The 13743-nt window shown below is 36.6% G+C and overlaps 2 protein-coding genes across 12 annotated transcripts in view; one reads left to right on the forward strand and one right to left on the reverse strand.

Annotated features, from left to right (window-relative positions):
* Positions 1 to 5075, forward strand: part of camk2d1 (calcium/calmodulin-dependent protein kinase (CaM kinase) II delta 1) — a 104147-nt gene extending 99072 nt beyond the window's left edge. For 8 of the 9 annotated variants that reach the window (XM_052560207.1, XM_052560209.1, XM_052560210.1 and 5 more), the window contains 2 exons: positions 1802 to 2035; positions 3807 to 5075. In XM_052560207.1, coding sequence (XP_052416167.1) covers positions 1802 to 2034 — 233 coding nt within the window. In that variant the 3' untranslated portion in view covers position 2035; positions 3807 to 5075. The remainder of the gene's footprint in view (positions 1 to 1801; positions 2036 to 3806) is intronic. The other variant, XM_052560208.1, reaches the window with a different exon arrangement.
* Positions 5076 to 6034: 959 nt separating this feature from the next.
* Positions 6035 to 13743, reverse strand: part of ank2b (ankyrin 2b, neuronal) — a 182588-nt gene continuing 174879 nt past the window's right edge. For all 3 annotated transcript variants that reach the window (XM_052560179.1, XM_052560180.1, XM_052560181.1), the window contains 5 exons: positions 11037 to 11120; positions 10581 to 10745; positions 9525 to 9713; positions 9236 to 9327; positions 6035 to 7436 (listed from right to left, as the gene is read on the reverse strand). In XM_052560179.1, coding sequence (XP_052416139.1) covers positions 7217 to 7436; positions 9236 to 9327; positions 9525 to 9713; positions 10581 to 10745; positions 11037 to 11120 — 750 coding nt within the window. In that variant the 3' untranslated portion in view covers positions 6035 to 7216. The remainder of the gene's footprint in view (positions 7437 to 9235; positions 9328 to 9524; positions 9714 to 10580; positions 10746 to 11036; positions 11121 to 13743) is intronic.

Here is a 13743-nt window from a genome sequence, read left to right on the forward strand (position 1 = left end):
CAGCATATAGCGCCCTCTCGCGGCTGTAGACGGTAATGCTTTCTCTTGGTTCTTGGGTCTAAATAAATGCGACTTATAGTCCGGTGCGACTTATATATGTTTTTTTCCTCGTCATGACGGATTTTTGGACTGATGCGATTTATACTCAGGTGCGACTTATAGTCCGAAAAATACGGTAAATGACAAAAAAGAAATACTAAACTGTTTGTTACTGTGCTTCCACTATTTGAGCACGCTGATTGGTTTAAGAATAAACCACCAATTTATCTTAGATATTTTTGCTGCATATGGTACAGAACAACAAATTCAAACATGCATAAATGGCTTTCAGCATGTCCCTCCTGACTGCTTGCTCCGCTGACTGCCGCTGACTGCCGCTGCTGAGCTCTGCCTGGATCTTTTCCCATTTTGATGAGCGGTGCCAGCCTGAGATATTTTCTGTTAATTTCCAGTCCATTCTAGGGCTGTGTGATTAATTGAAATCACCATAAAATAACGATTTGTGTGTGATTTTCTAAATTGCTTTATAGCACCATTTTCCACGGCCCTGACCTCCCGCAGTATGCTATCTGATCCAATCAGAATGCAGCATGCCTAGCACGAGAACAGAACAGACTGGCATATACCTAACTCCAGGTTCACACACTGTCTGTGATGCACCTTTTCCGAGCCCATTTTAACGGATCAGAGCATTCACACTGCACACGGTAAAAGGCTAGAAATAAAAACGTGCAAAAATAATTAATATCTAGCACATGAGCATAGAGAGAGTTGTGAGTGCACAGAACGCAGTTTGAGTGAGAGGAGACACGTTTTAAATGCTTGCACTCTCTCCGCGTGACAGCAGCGTGTATCTGAGCAAGCACGTCTGGTTTTATGACAGAGCAAAGGAAATCTGTGTGCAAACAGAGAGATTCGCGCTCAGGCATTATTTTAATGTGCTTTCGTGTTACAATATCTTGTTGCTGCTTCTGCACCGCTCACACATATTGTATACACACTGCAAATGGAATATGTGTGAACAAATCTATTTCAACACCTGAGGCACCACTACAATTAATGAGCTCTATGAACAATGCGTGGCAAAAAAGAAACAAAAAGTCCCTGTACACAGGATGTATTTATTTATATTTTTTGCCATAAGTCTATAAATTTTGTTACACCTTTACTATAGTGATTATTTTGACTATTTTGTCTGTTTTAGAGACGTTACAACTTTTTGATAAGTCTCTAATTGGTTTTCTTTTGGAAATATGCTTCAAATTCATCCGGAATACATTTAGCATATATGTGTGTGCCAAAACAGTTAACAATCTAGCTTCTGAGTGCTAAATTATTAACTTAATAATAGTGGGGTCAGTTTTTTTGCAGTGGGCCGCTCAAACATATGTGTTTGGTTGTGTGGGCCGCGAATTGAAAAAGGTTGGGAACCACTGGCTTAATGTTAGGATTAGTGCAAACTAAAGTTCACAAGAACAGTGAAAAAAATATTGTTGTAAGATTCACTTAAAAAAAATTTTGCTAGTCAATTTTACAAATTAAAAAGAAAGTGAATTACACTAATTACAGTATTATAGTATTTGACTTATAGTAAATGTAAAATTTAGAAATGGAAATTCAAATGTGTTTGGAGTGATATGAAGATGAGTTTCTAAAATCTAGTGCATTTTACAAGTGTTGTGACTAAAGTGGATATGTCCTTTAGTTTAATTAAATGCATCCACATCCATACATATTGTTTTATAATGGGTGAAAGTGCCTTGAATGACACAAGCATAAGTAGTATTGTCCTCTGCTCTAGCTCTCTCCAAAGGCCACAAACCCATCCACACCATCTTGCTGAACCCTCATGTACACCTGATCGGAGAGGATGCTGCATGCATCGCTTATATAAGGCTCACCCAATACATGGATGTCAACAATATGCCTCGCACCATGCAGTCTGAAGAAACACGTGTCTGGCACCGTCGTGATGGCAAATGGCAGAACATCCACTTCCACCGGTCTGGCTCACCAACTGTGCCCACCAAGTGAGGTTTGTGTGCGTGCATGGTCCCAAACATCTCTGTTAGAGAGACCTGTTTGTCCAGGCTAGTAAATGATGATTCATGTTGGTCTGGTTCTGGACTAGCTTTTAAAGAAAAACAAGTATGCGTTGTATTCTGTGTTACAGCAGAAGGGAACTACACTGTAAAAACAATGATTCCAAAAGGAGATTTTCACAACAGGTGGTTCTATTGTAAACCATTTTGGGTTCCCCAAAGAACCCTCAGTGAAAGTGAAGATTTTAAAGGGATTGTTCATCCAAAAGTGAAAATTGCTCAAGTTGATATTGTTCTAGTGCCCTCCTTTGTTTTACGGACCACAAAAGGAGAATCTGTTCGCGCTCGTCCATATAAAGGCAGTGGATAGTGACCAGCATCAAGTTTTATAAAAATGTCACAAAAAAGCATTTCTCTAAAAGAGCGAAACGGGTGATTGCATCTTTTTAAAGATGTCTTATAACTAGGGGTGTAAGAAAATATTGATACACGTATCGCGATATTTTGTTTGGCGATACTGTATCAATTCTCAAAAACGTAATATCAATATTAAAAAAAAAAAAATCATACAAGATTCATGTCAGTTGTTTCGTTTTGAGTGTAACAATAAAAACTTCATTATCATCGGGAAGAAGGAGGTGGGAACCGGCGGACAACCAAAATAGACTTTAATAATAAAATAAAGACAAAACAGTACAAACAAAATCAAAACACAAAATAAATCCCAGGCCTGGTCTCTCTTGTCCTTCACTGTCGTCGCTCCTCTTTTATATCCTTCCATCTCCTCCGCTGGACTCGGTGGGTCGAGCGGGTGTCGCTCATTTCTCAATCACTCCACTGGCCTCGCCCCGTTCCCATGACTCGTCACATACCCCCATCACCCCTCGCAGGCCAGGAGGTACTCCCGAGACTGTGCTCTACAGCCCCCCTCTTCCTCCGGGGGGAAGCTCATGGTGACCTGCGGGAACCTAGTGGTAGGACAGGTGAGGCGAGAGGAAAGGAGATGGAAGGATGAGGAGCGACAGAGATGAGAGAGGGGAGAGAGGAGAAAAAAAAAATTCCGGTTCCCAGACGCACTGCCGCTTGGGTGATCTCCTCCACGGTGCCTGCCGGTGGCACTGGACAACCCTCGGCGGACAGCACGACACTCCTCCGCTGCCAGGTGGACGGCGACGGCTCCTCCAGTTTTGGGCAGCCAGCCGGAGTCACCGTTCCCTGCTCCTCCGGATTCCTTCACGGAGGCAGCAGGCTCCGGCCCCCTGGCGAACGGCTCCGACTCCTCCGCTCCCTCACGGACAGTAGCTCCCAAAGCTGCAAGAGATCTTTATCAGCGCATCCCTCCTTCTCCAGGGCTTCAGCACCAAGTAACAATATTAAAACTTCATAATCATCTGGCAGAAGGAGGCGGGAACAAACTTTAATAATCAAATAAGCTATTTTTTGAATAATGAGAAAGTTTTCAGTTCTAAAACTTTCAGAAGCCAATTATGATTTCGCAACTAACCCTGTAATAACTAGAGTACCCTTTTTCCAATATTTAGAACCTTTTCTGTAATTGATCAAAACCTTTTTAAGAGTTAAAGAATTAAAACATTTTTTTTTTAAGAGTTAAAGTGACAATTAGTGGATTTTTTTGTTTTGATACAGACCTATCCCTTAAAAAGTCACACTGCATAACTTTGTCAGTGTATAAAAATAATATTAATAATAATGATGATAATGATGATGATACTTATGATGAGGTCATTTCTTCTTTTTTTTCAGTTAATAAAGTCTCCAGAGCACAGCCTTTCCTGTCAACTGAGCTTCAACAAGTGTCTGGCCCAACTCAATCATGATCTTCATAGTTTGGTCTACTGTACAGAGTCTTGTTTACATTTACTGTTGGACTAATAGAATATAAAAGGTTGGAAAATCATTTCAGATCAGGATGTGGTGTGTTTGTATGCGAGTACATGTACATGTATTGAGTATGCAGTTTACACACTATACTCATTTAGATGAAAAGCATGTTCTTTCTTAGTACTTTAATCTTTTTTAAAGGGTTACATTTTTGTATGACAAAATATTCGGAGCCATTTGTTAGTAATCTGTGGTGTATGGGTACAGGGGTACTGTGTATCAGAATATAATTAATCAAAGTTTTTATTTTAATTTTTTATTTTATTTGTTAAGATCCAAAATGTACTTATTTCTTAAAATGACAAATATGAGCTTGCTTATGTTTTTCAGTGATGTACATTTTGTGAAGTAATGTGAAGTGCTATTTCTGCTTTACAATTTGGAGTATTACCCGTTTAATTTTAGCACAATACTGTAGGAAGCATTGTGCTATTTTCTTGGATAACCCAAAATTCTGAGAAGGGAAAAGTTTTAGTTTTATTTTATTTATTTTATTTTATTTTTTTGCTCATACAGTTATCGTGCACCTGAATATATGAAAAAAAAAGATTGTAGTAACACAAACTTCACTACAACAGATAAACTCAGATGCTTATTCTATAAAAAAAAGAAATCCAAATGGCTTGCAAAGCCAGATACGTTTTTCCTTTATTTTCAATCATTTGTGTGAAATTTAGTTTTGTTGTGGTAACTTGTGTGCAATTTCAAATGTGTCTGCTTCTCAGTGGAATTTGTGGTACTCTTTGAGGAAAATCTAACTGGTTGGTTTCTCATTTTTATCTTTTATGAATAATGCATGACATTTCACTCTTAGTCATCTCTGATAAAGATCCAAAACCTTCCTCCCCTTTTCTTTTGGGAGTCTGTCTTGAAATACCTTGACTGAAGATCTCGTGCGGAATAAATTAATCAAAGTCAATGTTGTGTACACATAATTCACTACATACTATTACTTACACAATACAAAGAATGTAACATTATGACAATTTTTATTCCAGTTTGAGTCAAGTTCATTATGATAATATATTAAGTTACAGTACAACATTATATAATAGGGATATTACTAGAGGAATTGATATAATAGATTTCTAAAATGTGAAACGTCTAATAAAATGTGTGATTTCTGCAAAATACTTGTGTTGACATCCATTTGATTTTATGCTTTTCAAAAATCAATTCCATCTAAACTATCAAACAACAAAATGAGCTTTGTGTAAGAATTTTAAGTATATAGTAAGCTTTATTATTAAAGTAATATTTTATTGAAACTAAAGCCTTTATGATTCCACAAACATCTGTGGTATACAGTTGATTACCTAGATACATAACCAGAACTTCATGTGCCTCGAATGATGATTTGGGCAGATTTGCAGATCTAATTGTGTAGAGATTTGTTATTGTACTGTACAATTTTGTAACTGACACAAGCTGCTTAAATTGAATTACCCATATATTTTTTTAAATAGAGTAAATCTCCTTTTTTTTTTTTTTTTTTTACTTAAATCTCACTTTACAGTACAAAGTAACATACCAGCCTGGATGGGATTAAATAATCCAGAGTTTGCCCAAACCATTTCTGAATCCTTGAATGTGTGCATGCTATGTTTCATTACAAAGAACGCTATACATACCTTATGAATATGGACATTCTTGGTCATGCCATTATCTAAAAAACCTGATGCTTTTCAACAGTATTAAATTAGAACACTTGGCTGCTTTTCCTATAGGATTTGCTCAAATTCATATATACAAAAACACATTATTTAAATATTTGACTAAAGACCGTTATATCTACAATTTATATGTCTACAAAATTCAGGCATAATTCATTTAAGTGCGTCTTTGATTCAAACTTATGAGAAACATAAATTTGTAAAGTACAGTATAACCAAACTTTTAAATCATAGTGTATGTTCTCAAAACATTTACAAAATTTAAGTTCAATTGTTAAAATAAATTGAATCAAAGATCAATTAAGGCAATATTTTCCTGTCTCCTATGAAATGTCTTTATTCAGCCAAACATAAAAAATATAAAATTACTTGAATTCGTCATATTTTTCCTAATAGAAGATAAAGTAACAATGAGAATAAAGTTTCATTTTTTTTATTATTATTATTGTTATTTTACATCATTGTAACAGCAGAGGGGAAAAAAATCAAAACAGGCAAATTTTTTATCACTTTCCCTCCCTGTTCTACTGTAAGCACCTAGAGGAGCATCACAAATAGGGAAGATACAAGTCAAGCACACAAGCACAGTTTTGAAGGGGAACTCAGATTATCGGTGAATTCAGTCATATTAAAAAAAATAGACTGCACAGAACAGAAAATGGGATTAATGTAACATTCATTCAAAAATAACAAATAAAAAAATTCAATAAACAAACATAAATGCATCGTCACAGAGGGGATCTGAGAATACGCTCATATTCTGTACATAGGTTAGACAGTGAAAACAAATAGGCCAATGACACAAAAAAACTGGATGTGTAGATAATGACAGCATTATTTAACTTAAAACTGATAAATTCTCGCGTAATCTGTGTAAAAACCTTTCAGAAGCATTCTGGGATTAAGAAAGTCTACAGCATGATATTTATTTGTTGCTTTCAATCATTTCAATCATAGCCAGTATAAATACATAGCAAGTTATATCAGATAGCTGATTGCTTGCGCATTGATTAACTGTGGTTACAAACTCACATGCCCCAAAGATATTTTGATGATATTTAATCAGGTCTGTTGTGAGATTTTAAGCAAGTAATCTGACATGTTTTTAATTGCAGCAGTCCATTGACGCAGTTGTACAGCAGTTACAGGAGACAAAAGAGTATATATGACAGTGTTTTAAAACATTTTCAAAGTCCATTATTTACAAATGTCTTGAGCTCAGCATCCAAACTGACCCATATTAATTTTTTTATTATTATGTTTAGTTCTGCTTCTACAGTACCACAGCAACCAAAATGACACGCACACACAAAACATCTATGTTTCATACAAATCACTCAGCAATTCAGGTAACACTATCTTTGGTCACAAAAAGAAAAAAAAAATTCAGAAAAATCAGAAAAAAAACACATTCAGCTACAATGCGGTTACAATGTTTCCATTATTTGCCATGAATGAAAAGATCAAGCAATAAATAATATAAGGGGATCTGGTAAGCAAGTGAAGAATTATTTTGTGTTATTAGAAAGGGCTACAGACATAAATATGCAGAAATGTGTATTAAATGCCTGCCACAACCAAACACACATAGGGCAGGAGTTATTGTTTGTCCTGCTCTATGTCTGAATCTTGTCCTACATCAGGCTCTTCGGTCACCTCTGGAGTACAGTAGCGTTGAAGCAGCTGATGCAGGTGCTGCTGTAGGTCATCAGGTCGCAGGGAATCGGGGGTGTCCTCCAGTCGTTCCAGATGGGTTTGTTTGGCTTGGCCATCCTTCACTATTGTGCTTTTCTGAGTGCGCGTCTTATGCATCCGGGTCCTGAGAAATCAACAATGGCAGAGTCACAATTGGTGTAAAAAGATGTGAACATCTTTGAAAATTAATTAATAGTTCATTATATTTTAACCTTGTTAGCCATTCTTTTGAGTAACAGTTTAGTTACACTCTTCGGACATTAAAAATATATAACTGCAAATGATTAATCACTTAGCCATATTAACCAGTTTTACTTTAGCAGCTGTTTACCTTCGATTTATCTTTAATTAATTTATACATGAATTCAGGTCAAAATAGAGGATATAGACAGCATTTTTTGCATGTTGCGAAAAAAGAAAAGAAACTGGTGCAGTAAAAACAAAAAAAAAAAAAAACACATTGAATGCATACATAAAAACTGTTCAAATCTGATGTTCTAGAAAATCTATCAGCATGCAAAAAGTAATGGAGGTGGAGCTTGGCAGTGGCTCAAGTGAGTATGAGAATATGTCAGTAAAATAACACTGTAGCTTAGAAGGATACAAAGCAGGTTAGATTTTATCACAAACATGCCCCTGCAATGACATTTTTATCAGCATAACCTCATATTTTAAACAACAAATCCTTTTTTAAATCATCAATAAACTGTGAAAACAGTCTGTCATGTTAAAGGAAAACCCCACCGTTTTTCCATATTCGACTATGTTCTTCCCTCAATTTAGACTAGTTGATAGGTACCTCTCCCATCTCAGTGTGTGCACTCAGTCGCTTAAAGGTTGAACTGCAGCAAAGTGCTCTTCCGCCATACAGTACATTATAGTTTTCATGTTTTTATTCGCTTAGAAAATCGCCACATTTTATTCATTTTATTTAAACAGGCAAGTGTTTGGTGGCTTCTAAATTTACCCTGTTTGGATCCTAAGGAATGAATGGTGCTAAACACTAGCACAGTGGCGCCCCCCGCTGCAGTGACTGAGTGCACGAGACGGGAGAGGTGCATTCAGCTCGTCGAAGTTGAAGGAAGAACATAGTGGAGTTTGGAAAAACGGTGGCATTTTCCTTTAAAGTGATCCTGTTATGCTTTTTTACATAACAACTTCCTTTTTAGTGTGTAATGTTGCTGTTTGTGTATGAAAAAGTTTTGCAATGCACAAAGTCTACTCTAAAGGAAGTTATTCACTATCAATAATGGCGCTGTTCCACTGTATGGTATGGCTCTGTAATGTTACAGTAATCGGTAATGTTACAGGTTTCGGTTACAGTAATGTAACCCCTCACTTTTGGGGGGGTTTCCACTGGGTAGAGTACTGGTACCTGGTATCTTTTTTAGTACCACCTCGGTTGAGGTCCCAAGTGAACCGTACTGTTACCAAAACATGACATAAACTCTGCTGATCATGGATTGGCCGGAGAGAATCGTCACTACCTGCATCACTGAACTTGTGACACAAACAGAACCGCTAGATTAAAATCAGCACAGCCACCAAAGGATCGACTTGGCCTGACAACCAAAAAGTGGCTGTTTCATTGCCTTTTGAGGAAGTACAGATGTTCCTCTCGTTGATAGCAGAGGAGTGGATCCAGCAAGAGCTTGATGGGTCGACGCAGAATTAAAACGTTTTTCAGGAGTCATGGCAGTAGAGGCGGCGCAACTATAACAATGTGAATAATCTTCTCTAATGTGATACTACACTGAAGTGGAAATGCAAACTGAGCCGAGCCGAGCAGAGGGGCAATGTTTGCCATCTTTAAAACATTAATTTTGTTGTAACACTTGGTGGGTTAGGTATTAGTTTGCTCTTTTATTATCACACCATTCTCCTAAACAGCTACACGTTAAACGGACATGCCAATGTCCAGACCTTCTGACCACTGATCCATCCTCTTTGACCATCTCTCTCTCAACTAAATGAGGCAGATGCACTTTTCCAAAGCTTCCTACATAGCTTAAAGCCTAGATATATGAGAAAGAAATTACTGATCCAAGAAGAGAATGCAAACAAGACATTTAGTACCTCTTTAACAGTGAGCTAGTGTTGAAAATAAAGATATATTGCATACATAATATTAACTATGATCAATAAAGTATTTGGATACCATCCATAAACTGTTTAAATGTCACTGCATTAGACAAGACGCAAATATATAGACCTTTTCAAAGTCGTCTTTGGCTGTTGGGAGATCTGATGAGAGTGAAGGGTCTCCAATTTGTTTTTCCATTCGTTCACCTTGCACTACCATAGTTTTGATGACTTTGCTAACCTTCCGACCTTGGACAGGCTCTTCCTCGAACTCAGAAGATGTCGCCCCAATGTAAGATAAAGGTTCAGAGAAAGTTACCTAAAATGCATAGAAGAGATGTTAATGATTAGCATTACTTTAACAGAGGAGACCTATACTATATGCGTGGTAATGAATTAGCAGTTTTTAACTAGGGTTTTCTTTCTTCTGCTGAACACAATTATAGAAATTAACTTAAAGAATTTTCATAACCAAACAATTTTAGTTCACATTGACTTCCATTATATTTTTGTACATACAGTAAAAGTGAATAAGACCTAAAACTCTTTAGTGACCAACAATCTTCAAAATAACTTTTTTGTGTGTTACAAAAAAATACAGAATGTCATACAGGTTTGGAACGACACAAGGTTGAGGAAATGCTGACAATATGAATTTTTATGTGGCCTATCCCTTTAAGAAGGTCTATAATGTAAATGCATTTACTTCAATTAGGTCCAATATTCAAATCTGTATAGTTTTTGCAACACAGAGATGCACATGTTGAGCACACATCCCTTTACTCACTCAAATTACTGGCAAGTTTGTAGTTAAATTGTTCGTACAGAAATTTAAATTGCAATAATGTATGTACCTGTATAATGAGTGGTTTCCTACAATATGACAGAAAAATGTCATCTGATTACTGAACCGCTGCACTGGAGCAGCTCTAAATGAGAACTGATGAGTCATTAAATGAGCCATTAAATGAAAGAAAATTAAAGACTGAATATGACAGAACAATGGAAATAACAGTGAAAGTAACAGAATCACATCATATTTGAACAAAAAATTAAGCATGGAAATTACTAAACAAAATGTCTATTCATTAAACAAATATGACTGATATACATGTTTAAAATGGTTGATTGATTCATATTATCATATTACAGTATTGTTTTTACAAATCCAAATGAGGTTTCACACCTCTGTCTGCTCTCCCCCGCTCTGCACCACTGTCCTCTTCACAACTTTAGAGAAACCGTCAGCCTCATCCACAGTGACAGCTTCCTGCTGTGGACCCTCCAGCATCACTTCCTCTCTCTCTACTCCATCTGCTGACACATACTTACGGATGACTTTCCTTGTTATCTGTGTGAAGAAAAAGACGTAAGGATGGAAATGATCAAGGTTATCATATACACTTTAAACATAAGTTATACCGTCTGTGTTACCATCTTCAAGCATTTTAAGAAAAAAAAAATAACGAAAATGGTTTTTGTGTGTTTGCCATTGGAAGCATATTCTCTTCAAAATGACTGCGGTCACTCTGTTTGTGTGAAGCTTAAGGCTAAGACTAAAGGCCCGTTCAAGAACGATTACCGTATAAGCATCCACACTAGCAGACAATATCACAGAAAATATGAAAGTTAAAGCATTTACCTTTTTGACCACCATGTTCCCATACTCATCAGTGTATTTCTCTTCTGTCACAGTCTGAGGAGGGATTTCAGGCATCTCGTCACCCTAAAAGATATAATAAAAATACATACATGTAACAAAATTAACTAATGTGCTTGTAAAAGATGTTTTGATTGAACATATTACTGACAAAGAAATGTGTTCTGATTCACTGATTCATTAATGAGTTTTTCTGTATGAAGATAACGGAAACCGATTCCAAACATATTTAAATTGATATACAGTGAAATTGTTTAACTTTTTACTTAGTATATATTCACTTATAATTCATATAATAATAATAATTATTATTTATTTATTTTTATTTTGAGCTGTTGTTGTTGTTGTTTAAAACTATGAGATTGAAAATGTCAGTGGAAAGTCCTAAGACAAATACTTTTTATGTAAATATATATAATTGTACCAACAAATGAAAACAATTTTGTTCAATATAACACCAAAATATGGAAATTGGGGTCCCAAGACACAAGCGCGCACACCCAAAACAGGTACCTGAATTACAACTCTGCGCCGCACCACCCTGGTGGTCAACACCTCCTCCTCTGAACTATCAGACAGCAAACCTAGTTCTTCAGCTATTTCCTAAGAGTAGCAGAGATGCATTGTGGTTGCATGTCTTAAGTACTGTTGTATATCTCGTATATTTTCATGTCACACCATGCAAAGCCTGTACTCTGGAAGTTATTTTTACATGCTGTCAAGAAGAATATTGCTGCTTGTCCTATATCACATTATATCCAACACTCTAAGTTACTTTAGTGTATGCATTGGGGTGCATACATATAAACTATGTTCATAATTTTTTATCAAAACACCAAATATTAGTTTGCTGGTATTAAAATGCTTTAAAATGTTCCATTAGGGCTCGAGTGAGTTTGTTAGAATAGGCCAGGGAGAGACAACCTTCAGAAACTGAGCGCATACATCATGCTAGATTGCTTACCCTCCCTAGAGAGTCATCATCGTCATCATATTCTGCTCCCTCTATTGTAGGTAGCTCTTCGGCAAATGAATGATCACCTGTATAATCATAAGGGAAATCCTTCTCCTCACCAACCTCACTAGTGTATTCATCCTCTGGCTCAAGAACTATGGGTAGGTCCTCACTGGCCCAGGATAAGGGCCGCTCATCCTTTTTCAATTGTGTTTCCTCTCTAAGTTTAGAAATGCCTGTAAGATATTCTGGGCTCACAGATAAAGATGGAAGTTCCTCAACATGGTAAATTGTTTGAGGAACATCTACAATTTCTGATGATTCGACCTCTGGCTCAGATGTATCAGAAAACGTTTGTCTGCAATCAAAAAACTCAGCCTCTGACTCAATGCTATCTGCATGAACAGGTCTTGGCATGGCTTTAAGATTAAGACTGTAAAGTGGAGAGTCTAAAACTGCAGTGGCATCTAACTGCATCTGGTCACCTGTCACCTCCTGAGTCACTTCCAGAGTACAAGGTGACATAGCAGCTACAAGTGTAAAAGTTCCAGGAAAAACTAAACTTAATTCAGGATTATCACCACTTAAAGATGGTGATGCCTGTTCAAATTTAGAAACTACACATTTAAAATCTGACGAAAGCTGGACAGTCCCTGTAGAACAAGATATTCTCTTGCCTAGAAATTCATGGGACTCTGGAGAATTCCCTTGGTCAGAAGAGGATGAGTTAAATACAGGTAAAATGGGAACGCCTGTTGATGGTGTTTTCAGAGATCTTGAAGGCAAATTTTTATAATCACTTGATTCAAGACCCAAACTTAATGCAGAGGAATCAATTCGATTTAGTTCAACTCTTCTGTGAGAGTCTTTAAGATGAAACTGAAAAGAATTTACTTCTTGCAATCCACTTAATGCTTTAGTTTCTTCAGGTGATGAATCATGAATGGATTTGTGGGCCTCCAAATCAAAGACAGGCTGAGATCTGTTGTGCTCAGGTATGTTGGAGACACATGTGGCTAAATATGGCTCATTTGATGATTCACTGTTCATCAAGGATGCTGTTAAATTTAAACTTTTTGAAACTGATGGTGTATCTCCTTTTCTTAGACTTGAATCTTTCACTTGAGGCACGAAATTAATTTCCACTGAGACACTGTCCTGTGCAAAATGATAGGAAACAAAACAATGTTTCTCCCTATTTGTATGAATACATAAAGCATATTCAACAGATTTTGCATTCCAATGCTTGGAAACACTGAAAAAATGTACATGCCTTAACATCAATACGGACATCGCTTAATACTAAGATTCAAACATGCAGTTGAAAATAAGTCTCATTACAAACAATGCAGTCTTAAAATGACATAAAAATAATTATGGTGAATTAGTAAACATTCTCAAAACTGACTATTCTCTTGTAAGCCACACATTCCTCAAGAGTTGTCCATTTAGTCTTGATTTGTTAGTAGATCAAGAAATGTGAAAATCTGTTTTAGGGCATATCTGACACTACATTCCTCTTGGTTCATACATTGTTATGAACGCACAAGATTCACATCTGCATGCTGATCTTCTTACCATTTCTTTGTCATCCTTAGGGGCGAGTTTTCGTAAATCATGTCCTAGATCTTCTTTTTGTTGCTGTGGACTTTCCATGTGTCCTTTTTCATCTATTTTATGGATTTTGCTAGTTACTTCATTTGCAGATTCACTTGTTGCTGTTAATATGTCCTG

This window comes from Carassius gibelio, chromosome B7, assembly GCF_023724105.1.
Source record: "Carassius gibelio isolate Cgi1373 ecotype wild population from Czech Republic chromosome B7, carGib1.2-hapl.c, whole genome shotgun sequence".
Taxonomy (NCBI): domain Eukaryota; kingdom Metazoa; phylum Chordata; class Actinopteri; order Cypriniformes; family Cyprinidae; genus Carassius; species Carassius gibelio.